The following is a 21,644-nucleotide window of genomic DNA, read 5'->3' as shown; positions in this document are numbered from 1 at the left end:
CTTAGCCAATTATCAAACGTAGGTACTGAGGACAAATTTTCTAAGTTATCCTTTATCTGTGAATTCCAGAGGATTATTTTTGCCAGCTGTAAATTTCACAGTTCATTCTTTTTTTCTTTTAGTATTTGAAAAATGTTGTGTCACTTCCTTCTAGCCTCCATGGTTTCAGATAAGAAATTTACTATTATTTAATTAGTTTTTCCCAATAAGCAACACATTAGGAAATAACTTTTTTTTTTATTTAGAATTTTTTTCAGTCTTATTCTCTTTCTCATCTTTTGGGACTCTCATGATACTAATGTTAGCTTTTTCGTTGTTGTCCCATAAGTCCAGGAGGCTGTTTATTTGTTTGGTCAATTTTTCCCCTGCTGTTCAGTTTATTAAATTCTATTGGTCTGCCCTAAAATTTACTGATTCTATTATTTGTCATTTCCACTTTACTATTAAACTCAGTGAGTTTTTATTTTTATTTTTGTTGTTGCATTTTTAAGTTCTAATATTCACTTGGTCCTTTTTATAATGTCTTTTTGCTAAGATTTTCTATTTTTTCATTTCAAGAGAATTTTTAATTGCTTATTTTCTTTAAAGATTTATTTACTTATTTTAGAGAGAGAGAAAGAGTGCATGGAAGAGGGGCAGAAGGAGAGGGGATCCCAAGCAGACTCCACATTGAGCATGGAGCCTAACTTTGGGGCCCAATCCCAGCAACCTGAGATCACAATCTGAGCCACAACCAAGAGTTAGAGGGTTAACCAACTCTGCCACCTAGGTGCCCCTAATTGCTTCTTGAAGCAATTCTATAATGGTTATATTAAAATTTTTATCAATACTATAATAAAATCCTTATCAGGTAATTCCAGTATCTGATCAATCCTGATGTTGGCATATGTTGTCTTTTCTTATTCAAATTGTGATTTTCTGTTTTTTAGTATAATTAGTAAGTTCTAAAATTGCGTTCTGAATATTTTGGATAACATAAGAATAACATAAGACTTGGACCCTATTTTATCTCTATTTTTCTCTTTATATATATATATATTTATATATATATATATTTCTCTTTATATATATATATATAAACATATATATACACACATATATAGTATATATAATACATATATATATTTTTTATTGGAGTTCAATTTGCCAACATATAGAATAACACCCAGTGTGCATCCCATCAAGTGCCCCCCTCAGTGCCCATCACGCAGTCACCCCATCACCCAGCCCACCTCCCTTTCCACTATCCCTTGTTCATTTCCCAGAGTTAAGAGTCTCTCATGGATTGTCACCCTCTCTGATTTTCCCCTTTCTTTTCTCTTCTTTCCCTTATAATCCCTTTCACTATTTTTTATATGCCCCGTATGAGTGAAACCATATAATGGTTGTCCTTCTCCAATTGACTAACTTCACTCAGCATAATACCTTCCAGTTCCATCTATATCTAAGCAAATGGTGGGTATTTGTTATTTCTAATGGTGTAATATTCCATTGTAATATTCCATTCCATATACCACATCTTTTTTTTAAGATTTTATTTATTTATTCAGGAGAGAGAGAGAGAGAGAGAGAGAGAGAGAGAGGCAGAGACACAAGCAGAGGGAGAAGCAGGCTCCATGCTGGGAGCCTGAGGCGGGACTCCATCCCGGGACTCCAGGATCGGCCTTGGGCCCCTGGGCCAAAGGCAGGTGCCAAACTGCTGAACCACCCAGGGATCCCCAGGTGTCTCACCTTTTCACTGCATCTGTATCTTTGGGGTAAATCCCCTAATAGTGCAATTGTTGGGTCATAAGGTAGCTCTATTTTTAACTCTTTGAGGAACCTCCATACAATTTTCCAGATTGGCTGTACCAGTTCACATTCCCACCAATAGTACAAGAGGGTTCCCCTTTCTCCATATCCTCTCCAACATTTGTTATTTCCTGTCTTGTTAATTTTCACCATTCTCATTGGTGTGAGGTGGGATCTCATTGTGGTTTTGATTTGTATTTCCCTGATGGGAAGTGATGCGGAGCATTTTCTCATGTGCTTGTTGGCCATGTGTATGTCTTCTTTGGTGAAATTTCTGTTCATGTCTTTTGCCCATTTCGTGATTGGATTGTTTTTCTTGGATGTTGAATTTAATAAGTTCTTTATAGATCTTGGATACTAGCCCTCTATCTGATATGTCATTTACAAATACCTTCTTCCATTCTGTAGAATATGGATTACAATTCAGTGTCAAAAAGTCAATTCAGAAGCACAATTATAAAGCTACTGGTGGCTCTGGAAAAATCTTTCTCTCTTTTTAAAGCAAGTAGTCCTCTTGTGAGGTAACAAGGGCTGGGTGCATGTGTTTGTTCAGCTTCCTCTTGGGTCACTGAAACCACTCTGGCTAAAGTGAACTGCTAACTCACATTGCTTCCTCACTGCAAATGGGTGGAGTAAAAGTTTAATATCCATCTCTGTCCTGATGACACCTTCTGGTAAAAACAGGGTGTTTAATTGCACTGCCTCATTGCCTCCAACTGGGGAAAATAAGCTTAGGTTCCCACTGGGCCCTGATGATACCACAGTCAATGTGAATAATCTGGTTTTTGCTTATTATATCTGTATACACAACCATCTCAGTGTTGGTTTGATGAGTGACAAGCTGCCACAGCAACACGAATCCCACTACTGAGAAGCCCACTGTTTTTTCAGATATCACATTCTGCAGAGAATGTGTAATTTGACAAAAATGCTATAATATAAAAAAATTGTGATTCTGGAGATTGATGAATATAAATAAACAGATCTTATTTGTCATATGTTTTTAAAAGAGAGTATGGGAACAGAATGAAAAATTTTGTGTAATTAATTGTTAACATCCTTCATTCATTAATTAATTAATGTTTGTAAAGTACTTTCTACAGTGCTTATACCTACTGACTATTTTTCTAGGTGCTGAGTGATAGGATTTACTTTTTTGTAACTTAATATAATCTTTTTCCACTGTCATATCACAAGAACATGACAACTACAAAAGACAATTAAGTAAATATCCATCTTGGTAGAAAAATGGACTAAAGTTATTTTAACATATCCATAATTTTATGTGAAATTTTGAAATATAATGAAAATGAAGTGAAAAAATAATGAATCTTGTTTAATGACAAAACGATGCATGTCATTTAAATCTCCTCAAATGAAATTATTCCCAGTAGCTGGATCTATAGGATAGGTAGCCTCAGTGGAAAAATACTAGAGTTGGTCAAACCAAAATAATAAGTCTATACAAAAGCACAGCAATAAATGGTTTAATCCAAATGTGTAGTGTCAGGAGAGGCCTAAGAATGGAGACATCAGAATAGAATCATGGAAGATTAGGTTACTACTATAGAAAGTATTACTAAGTAATTAAAATAATTATTTGTTATACTTTCAGCTTATGAAGATAAGGTTTTAGTGTGATCAAGGTGATGATGATAGTATGAATACACAAATTGACATTAGTGTCTCTGAAGAAATGAGAGACCTATCTTTCTGATACTTCATCACTTTGGGAATACAAATAGCACAGTTTCTCCAGTCATGATCACCTAAAGCTAAAGGAGGCAAAGAGGTAAATTTAAATAAAGCAATACTGACAGTAAGGATGTTGATTTCAAAATGAAGTTAAATTTTTCTGTCCATGAAAGTTATTAAAATAAACTGTGCACTGAAGTGAAATGGAAGTATAATTTTAACACCAATAAAAATAAAAATAAAAAAAACTCTGGGAAATGAACAAGGGGTAGCGGAAGGGGAGGTGGGCATGGGGTTGGGGTGACTGGGTGATGGGCACTGAGAGGGGCACTTGGCAGGACGAGCACTAGGTGTTAGGCTATATGTTGGCAAATGGAGCTCCAATTAAAAAATTAAAAAAAAAATAGGAGGAGAAAAGTCTATAAGTCTATAAGTCATAACAGATTTCAAACTATTTTAATCAACCAAGGTGGAACTTGCCAAATTTGAAATGCATTCTTCCCTCTCACCATTCTTATAGGCTAAGATTGGGTTGGACACTATTTAAAGAGAGAATAGAGTTCTATGTGAAGAGTTCTAAAAACAGAATCAATCATGGGAGGAGGAGTCCAATAATCTAAGTGGCTCTAGAAGTTCCTCAGTAGAATCCATAGGACCAGAATCTTCCACAGCAAGATGAGTGACAGCAGCTATATTTACATCCACCCTAACCATTGCCATAGCCACAGCCCAAGTGGCCATAGCCATAACCCAGCCCAGCATAGTAATTTCTGTAGAAGCACATAATATAAGGAGTAGATGGTTCAATTGAAAAACGGAGAAATGTGCCTCAGATTGAATGGGACCATTTGCATATAACTTCTTAAACACCCTCCATAGTGGGTGGAGAAAACCCTAGGTAGTGTTCACTGCATATTTCACACTAATTTTCATTAGAAAAATTTTAGAGTCTCTTGATTCATAAGGTGAAATGAAGCCTTCATAGGTAAGATTCTTTTGCTAAAATGTTAGAATCCTACAGTCAAATCATGTGGCTTTAAGAAGAGGCATTTTCTTTCTCAACAACAGCAACAAAGTAAATAATTCAATTAAAAATGGGCAAAGGATCTGAATACTTTACCAGAAAAAATAGACAGTTGGCAAATAAGCATACAGAAAGATACTCAAGGCTGAACGTCATTAGAAGATTGCAAATTAAAACACTGAGACACCACTCTACAACTTTTAGGATAACTAAAATGCAAAACACTGACAAATGCTGGCAAGAATGTGGAGCAATAGGAACTCTTTCACTGCTGGTGGGAATCCCAAATAATACAGTTGGTTTGGAATAGTTGGGCAGCTTCTTTCAAACTAAACAAATATCTTACCATATTATCCAGTAACTGTGCTCCTTGCCATTTACTCAAGTGAGTTGAAACCATGTTTACTTAAAACCTGCACTCAGATGTTTATAGCATCTTTATTCATAATTGCCAAAATGTGAAAGCAACCAAAACATCCTTCAGTAGGTAAATGTAAACAAAGTGTGATACATCCATGCATTGGATATTAGTCAGTGAAAAAAAATGAAGTGAGCTATCAAGGCACTAGGCTAAAGTAGCCAATAAAAAGATCTGTGGTTTCCATGGGTGTGCGGGGCAGTGAGAGAGGGTTGAGAATGAAGCACTAGAGATTTTCAGGATGGTGGAGCTATTCTGTATGATACTGTAATGGTGGATACATGTTATTACACCTTGTCTAAACTCATAGAATGTACAACACAATGTACACTGAACTGTGGTCTTTAATTAATAACAATGTACCTATATTGGCTCATCAGTTCTGACATATGTACCACACTAATGCAAAAAAATTAATAATAGAAGACACTTGTGGTGAGAGAGTGAAGCTGTATGTGGGAATTTTCTGTGCTTTCTGCACAGTTTTTCCATACACCTCAAACTGATCAGAAATCAATCTATTACTTTTTTTTTAAGTGTTTGTTTATTTTTCAACTACTGCTTACTCTGAATTTGACCAGTTGATAAATATTGCCAAATTACTTGGGATGACAGAGCACACAAGCATTGCTCTAAATTTGTGGGATTTTGTTTTGGATATTGGTTCTACTCAACTGTGGATTTCTAGAGATGTTTATATTTATATAGTTCTATTATACAGTCTTAAGTTTTATATTGTATTTAATGGATGAGTGGGTACCTTGAAAGGGAAATTACTTGATACTGAAAGTCTGCCAAGTTTTTCCATCTGTTCTCAGATGAAAACATGTCTCGTCTACTACATCATGTTTTCTATGGAATACTTTCAGTGAACTGACTTAACATATTTTTATGTGTTTTAATAAAAGACTATTCATGTATATTGTATAGCATCCAGACTATGAATAAATCATAAAGGTAGAACTTGATGAATTTCCAATGTAAACATATCTAGTAAGTACTTAGATCCAAAAATCACATATCACTAATATTCCAGATGACTCCCCTTATGCCCATTTCCATTCAGCACCAACCTTTAAGGATAACCATTTCTGATATTCAAAACTATGGCTTTGTTTGCCAACTTTTGAGTTTTATACAAATGAATCCCATACAGAGGATTATTTTATCTGGCTTCTTTTGAGCCTCATTCTTTTTGGTAGATTTATGTTTTTTGTTTTCTCACTGCTGCTGTATAAAATTTCAATGTACAGATATACCACAATTTCTTTATTCATACTCTTGATGGTCATTTGCATTGTCTCACATTTTTAGCAGTATTTTGCTAATAGTGTTGCCATAGACAATCTTGTACATGTCTCTTGATACACTTATGCATGTATCTAAGGCATGCTAATTATTGCTGTAATAATGTTGCTTTTAAAAGCCCTCAAATCTCTGTGTCATATGATATTAACAGTTATGTCTTGCTCGTATGTTTGTGAGTCTATTGGGATTTGGTCAATATAATGTACATTTGGCTCAAGTTGTGGGTTCTTTCCTTCATGAATCCCTCATCTTCCTTGGATTGGTAGATACTGGAGGCATCTTCTCCAGGTGAGAAGGCTGGAGTACAACAGGGAAAGCTCAGACATGTATGGATATCCCTATGCTCAAGGCATGTGTGACAATATCTCTCTGGCCAGTGCAAATAACATGGTCAAGCCCAAAGGCAATGATCAGAGAAAAACACTCCACCCTCAGTAAAGCCAGACCAAGTGACATAGACTGCCATAATCAAAGGGTTGGGATATATATTCCTGCCCTAAGAGTGAGAGAGAAGAGAATATATTCTGCTGAATAATAATTTACCCAGGAGATCCACAAATTCTTGCCCACCATTTCATTTATGTATGGTCTGTGGCTACAGTGACAGAATTGAGTAGTGAGACACACACCATATGGCCTATAAAATGTAAAATATTTTACTATTTACAGAAAAAGTTTACTGATGTCTGATTAATCTATCAAGGTAGGCATGCCAATTAGGTATATTCCTAGAACCAGAATTACTGAGTTATAGAACATATTACCAAATAGTTTTCCAAAGTTCTACATTTTCACCTGCAGTTTTTCTATCATTACTACACTCTGTGTTTTCATCTTGTTTGTAGCATCAATGACTTACTACAATCTATTGCAATATGTTACTTCTACTTCTTTCCTGATAAGTCTAGAACCTTAGTGCTATTTTTTATAATCCAGTCTTCTATGGAATATGTGTAATATATCTCATTTTCTATATATATTTAAACCTCCATATATTTAAACCTCCATATATATATGTCAAACCTTATCACTATCTGTGCATGATAGTATTCATATACATTTTTCTAATCATTCCATGCTTTTGTGAATGTCTGTGTTTCTGTCAGGATCTCTTTCTTTCTGCCTAAGCAAACTTACTGTTTCTTACAATTAATACTTGATAAAAATAAACTGTCTCACTATTTACTTGTTCAGAAATTTTGGGAGAACATTTGATTGTATGAGATTTTAGGCTGACAGTTATCTGTAATCCATTCTTCCTTAAAATGTCATCACATTATTCTTTGGCTTCCTTTGCTTCTGAGGAATCTACTATGGTTACTCTTTGTAGGTAATATTTCTGTTTTCTCTAGCTGCTCTGGTTTTGACCTTGCATTTCATTATCAGCACTTGGGTTCTGCCTAGATGTTATTATTTTATTTTATTTTATTTTATTTTATTTTATTTATTTTACTTTAATATTTTGTGTATTAAATTCCAGTTAGTTAACATACAGTGTAATATTAGTTTCAGGTGTACAATTTAGTGATTCAACCATTGCATGCAACACCCACTGCTCATTACAAGTGCTCTCCTTAATCCTCACCATCTCTTTAACTCATCTCCCCCCACTACCTCCCCTATGGTAACCACCAGTTTGTACTCTATAGTTGAGTCTATTTCTTGGTTTGCTTTTCTCTCTTTTTTCCCCTTGATTCATTTGTTTTGTGTTTTAAATTCCATATATGAGTGAAATTATATGACATTTGTTTTCCTCTGAGTTATTTTGCTTAGCATTATACTCCCTAGCTTCATCCATGTTGTTGCAAATGGCAAGATTTCATTATTTTTTATGGCTGAGTGATATTCTAATATATATATTATATATATATATATAATATATATATAATCTCACATCTTCTTTATTCACTCATCCGTCAATGGACATGTGGGCTGATGCCATAATTTGGCTATATTAGATAATGGTGTTATAAACATTGGGATGCTTGTATTCCTCTTAATGAGTATTTTTGTATTCTTTGGGCAAATGCCTAGTAGTGCAATTTCAGGGTCATTGGGTAGTTTTATTTCTAACTTTTTGAGGAAGCTCCATACTGTTTTCCAGAGTGATTGCATCAATTTACATTCCCATTAACAGTGTATGAGGGTTCCCCTTTTTCCACACCCTTGCCAACACCTGTTGTTTCCTGTGTTGTTGATTTTAGACATTCTGACAGGTATGAGGTGATATCTCATTGTAGTTTTTATAGATTTATATAGATTTATATTGATGATGATGAGTAATATTAAGCATCTCTTCAGGTCTCTGCTAGGCATCTGTGTATCTTCTTTGGATAAATGTCTATACACGTCTTCTGCCCATTTTTAAATTAGATTGTTCATTTTTTGGGCATTGAGTTTGATAAGTTTTTATGTATTTTGGATACTAACCTTTTATCAGATATATCATTTGCTATTATCTCCTCCTATTCTGTAAGTTAGTTGCCTTTTAGTTTTGTTGATGGTTTTCTTCACTGCGCAGAAGCTTTTTATTTTGATGAAATCCCTATAGTTCATTTTTGCTTTTGTTTCCCTTGCCTCAGGAGATATTTCTAGAAAAATGCTGCTATGGTTTATATGTAATTTTAATTGTACTTCTCCTTCTTGGCAGTGCAGAGTTTTTAGAATATGTGGTTTGGTACCTTTCATCAGCTTTGGAAAAGTATGGACTATTTTCTCTTCAAAATGGCTTCTGCTTTATTCTTTCCATTCCTGCTAAACTCCAATCACATTTCCTACTGTTTCATGAGGTATGATGTGCCCTTTATACTCTCTTTAGTATTTTACATGCCAAGTATTCTGTTTTTGCCTTGGTAGAATAGCTTTTATCAATCTATCTTTAAGTTAGTAGTTCAGATTTCCTGTAGCTAGTCTATTGAGTTCTTAACTACAATATGTAGAATTTAAAATACATTCTTCAGTGAATGTATCCAGTTATAACAATTATTTTGTAATTTGCATTAAGTTTCTTATATGATTGATCATAACTATGTTTAAATTTCTAGTTTCCAAATCCAGTACGTGGTTCACATTCTGGTCTTCTTATATTGTCAATTGCTTCTTTTGTATTGTTTCAGATGTTTCCACAAGCTCAACGTCTTGTATAAACATTGTAGAGGATCCAAAATTATGCATTTCATCATAGAGATTTTGTTTTGGTCCTAGGTTATTAGAAAAATTTTGATTCCATTAATCCCAACAAAGGCTCACATAAAATAGAGTTCCTTGAATATTGTAATTTTGGTAAGGGCCCATCTATCTGTTTTCTTTCAGGAGATAGGGATACTCCTTTGGATCTTCCAATTCAGGGCACTTCTGGACAATTCCTTAACTTAAATGATTATTTCCTCAACAATTTGATATGAAAAAAATTCTCTGATTTTCAAATGCATCTGCTTGATGTCTTAAGAAATTGACTCCTACCACTTCAGAATTTGGAAAATATCTGAAGGAGAAACCTGGCTGCCTATTAATCTCAGTGTTTTGCCAGTTCATTGTATCAGAATCTTGTGTCTCCAATTATGTTTTTCTAGCCTTGAGAAAGGAAAAACAAAACAAAACAAAAAAGCAGCCAAAACTTGGTTGTTACTCTTTTCTCCAGCAATCTTTTGTTTGCTTTGCTCCTACAATCAAGGACTGCAGAAATTCACTTAATTTTCTACAATTGTCCTATTTTTAGAATCCTGGTCCCTTTATTCTTAGTATTTTTTAAAAGATTTTATTTATTTATTCATAAGAGACACACAGAGAGAAGCAGAGACATAGGCAGAGAAAGGAGGCTTCCTGTGGGGAGCCTGATGTGGGACTCCATCCCAGGACCCCAGAATCATGACTTGAGTCAAAGGTAGACGCTCAACCACTGAGTCACCCAGGTGCCCTTGTTTTGTTTTTTAATTAGCTCTTCATTGGACTTAATGCTTTTAGTTTGAGTTTCCCAAGTAAAACAACTGCTTTAAGAGTGGAAAATAAACTTAATATCTCTAACATATACATTTGATAAAGGCCAGATCTCTAGGTAAAAAATGAAACAAGCTAATATTAATTTGATACTGAGAAAATATCTCAAATCTATTTTAAATCATAAATTTTATATATAAACTATAAAATTATATATATAAAATATATAGCTGATATAATACAATCATAGATGTTGCAAAAACACAAAACATACAAATGCATATAAGTTTTAATGCTCATTCTTTTTATATTTTTTAATGTTTGGATGGAAATACAGCTATTATAAAAAGTAGTCATTTTTAAAGCTTAGATTAAGACAAAAACAACAGAGATGATAGAAAAGATTATAGACATATATAAAAAACAGATTTCTTATGAATGCTTTTGGAAAGAATTGATATTTTTACTCTTCAATTTTAGTCATTTAATAACCACAAAAGAGCACTCTGGCTCTTTTTTGCTCTTTTTCACCATACTCCCACCCCGAACTACATACATATATGAATAATTGTCACACCCAAATAGAAGAACATATAAGCTAAAGTGTTGGAGATAATTTAGTATAAATGTACCAAAGCAATATTTGCAATGAAATAAAGTTTACTTAATAATACATATATTTTTTAAAGATTTATTTATTTGATTGAGAGAGAGAGAGAGCACCATGAAGGGGGGAGGGGTAGAGGGAGAGGAAGAGACAGGATCTTAAGCAGACCTTCTGCTGAGCATGGAACTCATCACAAGGCTCATCTCACAACCTTGAGATCATGACCTGAGCCAAAACCAAGAGTCCAATGTTTAACCAATTGTGCCATCCAGATGCCCCTAATACATATGTTTTACAATAAAATTGATAATTCAACTTAATTAAATTTTATGTGACATCATACAGGTAATACCATATCAAAGGAAAGACTTTCCTATAAACTGTGATACAGTCTAATTGATAATAATGAATCAAAATGTCATGCTGAATATCTTTTATTTATCTCAGATAGTCTGGTACAAAGTCAATATTTTTGAATACATTTTAAAATTTTTCATGTGAAGAAAACTTGGAGAGAATGCCAATAAAATATGGTGACATAGCTAATAGATTAAAAATTTCTCAATAGAAGCCATAAGACCAGTATCTTCCATAGTACAGTGGGCGGCAGCAGCCATAACCATAGCCACCATAGCCACAGCCATAGCCATAGCCCAGGCCACTATAGCCACAGCCCAGGCCACCATAGCCATAGCCCAGGCCACCATAATAGTTGCTGTAGTAACACATGATGTCAGGAGTAGAAGGTTCAGTTGAGGAGCAGGTGGTAGGTATCTTTAATATGAATGCCACCATCTGCCAACGGCCTTTTATACACCCTCAGTGGTGGGTGGGGAAAACCACAGGCAGTAGCATCCTAAATCTCACTAATTTGCTTCAGACAACATCATAAATATTTTGATTTATTGGCAAAACAAGGCCCTCATAACTGAGATAATTTTACTCTTATGTTAGGACTCCACCATTTATGAGCCTTTAAAATGAAATTCTTATTCTATTTTCAAGGCTATGTCTCACTCTATTTATTTAGTTGAATAAATATCACTTGATTATGTAGCATTTTATAAAATATGAAAATAGGTATCCCATTGTTTGGTTTTGTTTCCATTCTTCTTTAAGAAGAATTTTAAGATGAGCCTTGTCTGAAGGAACATGTTCCCTGAATCTTTCACATAAAGGAAGAATATAATATATATTCATATACTTTTTTAAAAATTCTTCCTTCCAACCCAGTATGACCACTTACCTTACTGGTTATGTTATTGGTAATAGGGTGGCAAGTACTTTCATATATAGACATATTTGGCATTTATTTATCAACCTTTCATTTGGTATGTGAGACTTTGATCTTTCCAAAAAATCTGTAACCATTTTATGGGCAGAAACTGTCTATGCCTTATGCTTCCCTGTGTCATCAGATAGGAAGGTGTTGTAGATGTATCTGCAAACCATATGGAGGTTAAGCTTGATTCTCCATCCTCAGCTTATGTCTCTTTTACCAGGGCTCATTTTTGTTCTTACAGATGCCCCAGATTTGCAGCAGTGATATGTGTCCTAAATGATGTGTGGACATTTCAGAGAGGTGAAAAGTGTCCTGCAATCGTTCCTCATTCTCTTAGTTTTCAGATGATTGGTGAAGTGTTGGTGGAGATAGAAATCCTCAATCATGGAAAGACTAGTTGAGCACAGAGCACAGAATATGCTGTAGTTTTTTTTTCTCATTTTCTTTCTTTTTTTAATTTCAAATTTTTAATGAAAATTAAAATATAATTGAATTTAATTAAAATATACTTTACATAAAACAAATTTAGACCTATTTAAAAGTAGAGGTTTCTTCCATGGCCCAAAAGTACAATGTTCCTAGGAAACCTTTCCTAGATTGAAATAGCATAAAACAAAGAAACAATTACCTTAATTTATATGAAAAAATTTTGTAAGCATTCCTAAACACAAAAATAACATTTTTAAAGCTTTTTCTGATACTTCAGGACACATATTACTAACAGATGCATTAAATAAATCAGGCTGAAGCCTGGATGCTCACAGACACAGTTCAGAGCTCTGGGGTGTGATGCTGAACAGAGATCTTGGGAAAGGAGCTGGGGGCAGAAGCACCACTCTTAGAGCTCCAGGTGCTCGCTCTATCTGTAGGGACTCGCTGCAAAATCAACCCTGAATGCTATTTTCACTTTTTGCCCTTTTTTGCAAAAAAAAAAAAAAAAAAAATCCTCTTTTAGATTTCTTTTGTTTAGAGAAAACAAGTACAAATGTAGTTTTGTTTGTTTGTTTTTGTAAAAGCCAAGTGTTACATATTGCAAACTTTTGAAAAGCTACCCTTATAGCTAAATAGTTTTAACAAACAGATTAATATAAATTATATCTTTACTCTAAATATAGCTATTAGGAGATTTTTCAAGGAGAGGAAGAAGCTTCCTGACTTTATAGTTGCCAAATTCAAATTTCTCTGGCCCCATCAACACTGCTTCAAATAGTGAGAGTGGTGATAGGTATATAGATGGGATGAAGAACCCTGCTTTTCTTCAGGCTTCTAATTTAGATTATATGAAATTTCACAGAAAAATTCAGGTAGGTTTTTCAGCCTCTTTCAACACCTCAGCTTTTATTTAACTATTACTAACTATGGTCTAGTCATTTTTAAAACAGTGTGTTATGGACAGCTGTTTTTGTTCCTCTGTCTTTTCATATCACTGACCTTCTCATTCACAGCATGAGATGCCAGAAGTGGTAAAAGGACATTAGGGAAACTTCCAGTATTATAAAGAAAAATACATAAAATAAATTTTCTTTCTTCTGAAATTGGAAAATAAATCATTATTTTTCTTTGTTGGGTGAAGACTTACTACACATCTCTTCACATTTTTAAGGTAGATTTTCAGGTATTATTATTTTTTATATATTTTTAATAATAAATTTATTTTTTATTGGTGTTCAGTTTGCCAACATACAGAATAACACCCAGTGCTCAGTGCCCACCACCCAGTCACCCCCACCCCCCGCCCTCCTCCCCTTCCACCACCCCTAGTTCGTTTCCCAGAGTTAGGAGTCTTCCATATTCTGTCTCCCTCTCTGATATTTACTACCCATTTCTTCTCCCTTCCCCTCTATTCCCTTTCACTATTATTTATATTCCCCAAATGAATGAGACCATATAATGTTTGTCCTTCTCCGATTGACTTATTTCACTCAGCATAATACCCTCCAGTTCCATCCACGTCGAAGCAAATGGTGGGTATTTGTCATTTCTAATGGCTGAGGAATATTCCATTGTATACATAAACCACATCTTCTTTATCCATTCATTTTTCGATGGACTCCTTGGCACCTATATTATCACGTGGAATTTTGTTGGTAGGGTTCACTTGTCAAATGTGATGATGGCCAAACTTTTTTTTTTTTAACAAAATGTAGCAATTTCTTGAAAGTAAAGTAGAAAGTCCACTTAATCAAAATGATCTTTGGCTGACTGATATCAGATTCCATAAGTCTCTTGTCTCTTTACCATTTCCCAATGTCATGAGACTTTGTAAGAAATAAAAATAGGATAAGTGGGCACATTCATTTTGGAGATTTTAAATATGTGCCTAAAGGATGTGGGAAGCAGTAGTTAAGAGGCATTGGTGGTGAAGACAAAGGCAGGGGATGTTAAATGTAGTGATGGAAAAAAGCCTATTTTAGTGGCAAAAGTATTTAAAAATTTGTCATAGAAAAAGTAATTTGATAGTCTGATCAGATGTAGTAGTAGCTGCTGAATCATATGGAAACCTGGGTCACATTTGTTCTGAGACAAAAAGATGGAATGTTAAGACTCTTGAATTTGCAGACACAGAAAATCTTCAGAAACAGCCCAAGACAGTCTGTTTTCTCATCACCATTTCTGCTCATTTTCTGTTTCTTTCTCTCTCCTTCTATTCCTTAGTCTCACATACATACATATACACAGAAACAGAAAAAGCAATGATGGGAATGTTAATGTAAATGCAATGCAGCAATATTTACAGGGATAAATTGTTGTTAAATATGAACTTTAACTCTCACATGAACGATACAAGGAAGAATAATGCTAAAACAACATAAAAAGTAAAAATTTTCTATAAATTACAAGTCATCCCATTGATTTTGGAAAGCCAAAATAGGCATGCTAAATCTGAATTATTTTTTTCCCCAATAGTCAGGAATGAAGTTGGCATTTCTGATGAGAGTATGCAGGTTCAGTTAGGAAATGAGACGAGTTCAATAGGTAGAATTGCAATCTGTTTTATTTAAAGATAGTTTAGCTTGGCTGTATGTTGGCTAAACAAAATGATCAATATGTACATTGTGTCTGTCATAGCTAGAGGAGGATTAGGCAAAAGAGAAGGGTTGCTGAGTCCCAGTGCTCCTCAGCTGCTGCGTCTCTAAGGCTGTACCATCAAACACAATGTCATCATTTATAAGAGCCTGGAGATGGGTATGTGTATATATGAGCATAGCTCTAAGTTCTCACATTCCCAATCAAAATTTCATAGAATTCATTAAAAATTATTATATGGTTGGGGTGCTGGATTGCTCCATTGGTGGAACATCTGACTCTTAGTTTTAGCTCAGGTCATGATCTCAAAGTCATGAGATTGGGCCCCAAGTTAGGCTCCATGCTCCACAGGGAGTCTGTTTGAGATCCTCTCCCCCTTCTCATTCTGCCCCTTCCCCTGCTCACACTCTCTTTTCTTTCTTTCTTTCTTTTCTTTCTTTCTTTCTTTCTTTCTTTCTTTCTTTCTTTCTTTCTTTCTTTCTTTCTTTCTTTCTTTCCTTTCTTTCTTTCTTCTTTCTTCTTTCTTTCTTTCTTCTTTCTCTCTAAAATAAATACATATTGAAAAAAGTTATTACATGATTTGCTATGTCCCATCATTTAAGTCAGTGACATTACATCATTTAGGCGATATTTTATTGAGGGCCCCTTGTGCCATTCACTTCTAAGGCAATGGATTATATTATTGATATTATTATGGTTGTGACTTCTCATAGGCTATCTCCCCATTTATAGCATTAAGATGTGGCAATGTTGCAAAGCCATATGAAAATATTGATCCCCCCAAAAGCAATATTTAATTGAATTATTTTAACACACACAAAATGATGAAGAAAAATCACTATAAATGCAACAAATACTTTCCATGAGATAAATGTTTATTAAATTCACTGTAAACTTTTCCCACACAAAATTGTTGATCAAAAATGTAAGGAATTAGAAGCTAATATGATATCAAAGGAAAATTTTTAAATTAAAAAATTGTGAAACATTCCATGCAATTTCAGTGATTCTAGTAAGGTTTGCGGAATCTATTTTATTTTATCTTTTCAGATATTTTAGGATGATGTTGACATTTTGGAATAGAAAATGGGATTATTCATGGGCAGAATCATGGAGGCAGATTCAGGCCGCTGGAGGAGAATAACAAGTTGAGTTTCTCTGGAAGCTTCTCAGTAGAACCTGTATGACTGGCAACTTCTGCAGCAAGATGGTCGGTTGCTTCCATATCCATAGCCTCCACAGACATAGCCCACACCATTGTGGCCACATCCATAGCCACCATAGCCCCAGCTGCCGTAGCCACAGCCCAGGCCACTGTAGCCACAGCCTAGGCCACCATAGCCGCAGCCACCATAGCCACAGCCTAGGCCACCATAGTAGTTGCCGTAGTAAGACATGGTTTCAGGAGTAAGGGATTTGGCTGAGGAGTAGGGGATCAGTTTCTGTCGGTTTGAACATCACCATCTGCACAGGTCCTTTTATATGTGCCTTCAGTGGATGGGACGCATCACAGGACTTGTTGATCACATATTTCCTACTAATTTACATCAGTACACTTCCTGAGTCTTTGTTTCATTAGGCAAGGTGAGGCCCTCATGAACAGGATGATTTGGCTGTTGAGTCAGCTTCCCTACAATCAAACCGTGTGCCTTTCAAGTGTTTTTCTTATTCTCTTTTTCAAACCCTTACTCAGCTTTTATTTATTTAAAGTATTTGAACCAATTTTTATCTAGTTTAATCATTGACAAGGTTCTAAAATGTTGATTTTTAAAATTGTATCATTACTTCTAATATATTATGTGAGAGTCTTTCTTAAGGTGAAAAATAATTTTCCTAACAATAGAACTTATTCAGTAGAGTTAGGTAGGCTTTCCATGTATATTATTTACTTTCACATAAAACAGGCATAAAAGTATATAGAATTGAATTTTGAAACTTTATAAACACATCCTCAAGGTCTAATATCTGCCAGTATTCCACCATCAATACCATCTCTCCCTATATACCTTTTGTTATTTTTGCTGAATGTTTTAAAACAAATCTAAGACAAGTAGCATTTTTCTTATAAGTACTTCAGTACTTAAAATGAGATTTTAAAAAACATATATAATTACAATACCAGTATCACACAGATGAAATTTAAAAAAATTCCTTAGCATCCTTTAATATTCAATTCATGCTCAGATTTTCTTGATTAGTTCACAATTACATTTTTATAGTTAATTTTTTATGTTGGGACTCACATTTAGGCATAATGTCTTCTAATTCTTTTTAAAGATTTAATAATTCTTCATATATTCCTCTATCCCTTGTATCATCTCTATCCTGATAAGTAGATGTAGAGGGTTGAAGTGATTCTGGTCATTCTCCTTATTTTTTGACAAGAAAAATACTTTATGAGTACTCTGTATACTTTGTTTTCTATAATATTAGGAGGCTCATGGTTGTCTGGTTGTCCCATGGCTTCACATTTAGTAGTGGTGAGATTGTTAATTGAGTTCATGATATAATCTTCCCTGACAAATTTTATCTATTAATTTTTGCACGTGATGATAGTTGCATAGACTCATTATGGGTAGAAATTCTATAATATTGATTCAAAAAATTCTATCATTACACCTCAGACCACCATAACTGTAGTCCTGGCCACCACAATAGGAACACATGTGTTAGTAGTGCAAGATTCAGTTGAGGAGCAGGAAATAAGTTTCTTGAGTTTTATGGCATCATCTGCAAAAGACCTTTTATATAAAGTAAATAGTAGATATGGCAAACCACAGACAATCTTGACCTCATACTTCAGACTAATTTGCAATAAAGCTCCTCATGAATCTCTATTTCTTTCATTTATGTGAAGTGCATTCCTTAAGCCATGATTACTTAGTTACAATGCCTGGTTTCTTACAATCTACTTGTTTTGCCTCAAAAGTAGATTTCTGTTATGTTGTAACTAGTTTGTCCACTCTGCAAACTAGATAAAAATATATTTAACATTTAGGATCAGACTCTATGTAAATCCATGAGCATATAAGACCTTATTGGCTTTTCCCCTCCATTTTCATTTGAAGAATATTAATGCCTACTACATAATCATGTCTGAGGTAGGTGGTTAGAAGAGGAAAGTTACTTGGAGCCACATGTCTATAAATTTTATGAATTCTTTTTACTACATTAAAGGATTTTACATCCCTAAATAGTGTTTCTCACTGATCAATGACAATGAATAATTGACCAAATACAAGTAGGTTTCTATCCTATTATAAAGACACCTCTTCTTTCATTGATATTTACATTAATTTTTAATGTTTGATCACATTTGTAAAGTTAACTATTTACTTACACAACTTAGGATTTTTAAAAATGTTCCTTTTCATTAATGCATGATGGCTCAGCATTCAGGGAGTTTGTTATCTGTTTACTGGAAACTGATGGCATTTTATGCTTTCATCTGTCACAGTGTGATCAAGTACCGCTGATACAGATATGAGCAATGAGGAGGCTTAGTTCACTGGTCCTGGTGAAGCTGTGTTCTATTCTGTCATTTTTCCTTACCACTGCTAGATCCAATGGGCTTTTTTGTTTGTTTGTTTGTTTATTATATTTTGGTGGGGAACTTCCAAGAGCCGCACACTCAGGTTAGCTGAATAGTGGCAGGAGCACATGTATCATAGGACAGATGTGGTCATGCTTGGAATTCAACTGGGTATAGGTCTTGGTACATATAGAGAAAAATTTCCTGTCTATAGGAGATCATGCTCTAAGTTTTCATTTTTAAATGAACATTTAATTTTCCTAACTGAGGTTTTTTTTTTTTTTTTTTTCCCAACACTGGCTGGATCCTAGTGTGAACCATAAAGGGAACTGGTATGTGTCTAACTGACTGAAATCTATTGAAGCAATGTATGCACACTGTATCACTCAAGAATGGTATAATATATAAACATATATGAGAATTCATTATATTTTCCCAACTATGTATGAAAAAATAATTTTGCCTTATTTTAGTAGGCAACTTTAAGCACACAATTGTCCAATTCTTTCATCAGAATCACCAGAGGGTTTGGTAATCATGCACTTGTCTTCTAGGTACTCCTGGCCATAGGTAAAGGATGGTGAAATACAAACCCTCTATTTTACATTGCTACTAAATTCATCTTCCCCTCCGAGCTTAACATGAGAAGAATTTGAACAATGTCAATTGGACAAAAAAGAATCATTTGGGTAGTGAGGCTTTGGAGAGGATAGCTATGTACACATCTGAATATCCATGCATTTTCATATGCTATTCATTTTTAAAGTAAGCTTTTAATTTGAAAGTGTTCTAAAAGTCACATAAAACATTAAAAAAGATTGTCATCCTTATTCATTCATTAATTTATTTTCCATTTATTCATTAAAAAAAAACCCAGAAATGTAAACAAAATTCAAATCTGTAATACTTCCAGGCACTGTCATAGGTGTTGGAATCATGTAAATTCTAGAATTGGCATTGTTTTCTTAGTGTTATTTGATTTTTTCTCTCAAATCATAGGCTGTGGTATTTTTAGAAAGCCAAGAAAATTCCATTGTATAAGATGGATACATAGATTAAAATATTTTACCTACTGAGAAAAATGAGAAATGACTTCTAATACTATATATAGCAAACCATAAATGTCATTCAATCTTATGATCCAGTTTTAAAAAATAATTAATAGAAATTTGAAATTCCTAAAGAGTTACTTGGCCATCTATATTATTAAAGAATAATATCTGCAACGTACCACATGTTGATATTTCATACTGATAAAGGGGATATGCTTTTTTTGAGCATTTGGGGAAAAGTTCTTAATTTCAAACAAAGGTCAAAATGACACAAAAAACTTAGGTCAAAATATGTCTTCAACACAATGATGTTAAAATTCCATTATGCAATTTTTTTCTGATAGGATCTGGTGGAAAGTTGTATTCAATATAAAAATAAATTTTAATATATTCAAAACAGAAATTAGAAATATGAAATTCAAAATCATTATTCCATGAAAGTGCTGATTTAATTTCTTATGTCTGATGTGCTTATGTGGTAATGGGGTGGCACTTTCTAGAAATTCTTAAAGACGAAGATGATGTGCACTTCCATTCTGTGGGCTACTATTAGATGTGAGGTGGAAAATCCAAGTACAACCACCAGGAAGTACAGTTCAAAATCACAAGAGTGGGGTGTAAGGAAATAGCTAAAGACAGAGGCATGTAGAATATGGTGATTGGAAATAGGAGTGTCATTCTGGGATTTTATCCTTTAATTAGAAACTCAGCATATGGGCTAATGTTTAAATATAATCAAGTGGTTGCAGTGATTACAGTTTCATCAAAACCAAATTTCATTTAGAAATAATTTATTCTTCAGCTTTAGTTTTTTAGCATGTTTCTGTCACAAAAGTACACACACATGTGCATGCAACAGGTGTATCAAAGTAATGTAAAAAAAAACCCTGTATTTTCAACATAGGAGATTTTATTGAAAATTGAGATAAATTTTGTTTCACATGAAGAATGTTGAACTAAAATGTATGCAGAGCAATAATTGTAATGCAGTAACAGGAGAAGAATTTTCTTTTATAAAGCAAGACATTCCAGATGATTTTATTCAACTGAGCTGATGCATGTAGAATTGCAACTGTTCTTTCCTAAGTATTCTAGAATGAGAGAATCGCCATTTCACAAAGAGAAGAACTCAAAAAGTGGATTCAGGAAACACAGGAAGAGGAGTTCTGGAGTATCTTTAGAAGTAAAATCCACAGGACCAGTATCTGCTAAGGTAAGATGGGTGGTGGCAACCATATCCTTCCCCACCAGAGCCAGAGCCAGAGCCACAGACCAAGCCACCAGAATAATTGCCATAGTAGCACATGTGTCAGGGATGAAAGGTTCAGTTGATAATTGGATAAGTGTCCTCAGTTGGAATGTTGATAAGTGTCCTCAGTTTGGAATGTCACCATCTTCCCAGGGCTTTTATTTATCTTCAGTGCCAGATAGGGCAAACCATAGAAGGTTTTGAACTCATAATTTACACTAATTTATGTTAGAAAAATTCCTTAACCTCATTTTTTTTTTTTTTTTTTTTTTTTTTTGGCAGAGGCTTTCATGAGTAAGATCTTTTTTCTTTCAGGTCAGAATTCTCACAATCAAACCATATGAGCCTAACAGTAAATAATTCCCATATTTTCAATTTGCATCAAACTAGGCTAGTTAGTGAAATTTCTTTGATCAGCTTTTATGGGGTTTCTAAAGAATGCTGATTTCTCAATTGAGTTTATAGTTTCATGGGAAGATATTCTAAGTAAAGTAAAAATTCTGTCAAAATGTCTGTGTATTTTTTGTATGATTTTGTATGATTCCTCTCCCCAAAGAGAATATTCCTTCAATTCTTTGTAAGTGAAAAGAGGACACAACCTATATTCAAATGCCATTGTAAAGGCATGAGTATTTTTATATGTAATTATGTTACTTTTTTGTTATTTCTGGAAAATTCTACACTTTTGTTATAAAGTGAAACACTGAAAAAAGTGAAACATTG

At 34.1% G+C, this 21,644-nt stretch overlaps 1 protein-coding gene across 1 annotated transcript; it reads right to left on the bottom strand.

Moving 5' to 3' along the window:
• Positions 1-16,101: 16,101 nt before the first annotated feature.
• LOC100686828 (keratin-associated protein 21-1-like) lies at positions 16,102-16,525 on the bottom strand. The gene has a single exon (XM_038581134.1). It carries the CDS (start codon positions 16,483-16,485, stop codon positions 16,258-16,260), a length of 228 nt encoding a protein of 75 aa, XP_038437062.1. The 5' UTR covers positions 16,486-16,525; the 3' UTR covers positions 16,102-16,257.
• Between the last annotated feature and the right edge of the window lie 5,119 nt (positions 16,526-21,644).

The sequence above is a fragment of the Canis lupus genome, chromosome 31 (assembly GCF_011100685.1).
Source record: "Canis lupus familiaris isolate Mischka breed German Shepherd chromosome 31, alternate assembly UU_Cfam_GSD_1.0, whole genome shotgun sequence".
Lineage (NCBI taxonomy): Eukaryota > Metazoa > Chordata > Mammalia > Carnivora > Canidae > Canis > Canis lupus.
This window is presented reverse-complemented; position numbering and strand designations above follow the sequence as displayed.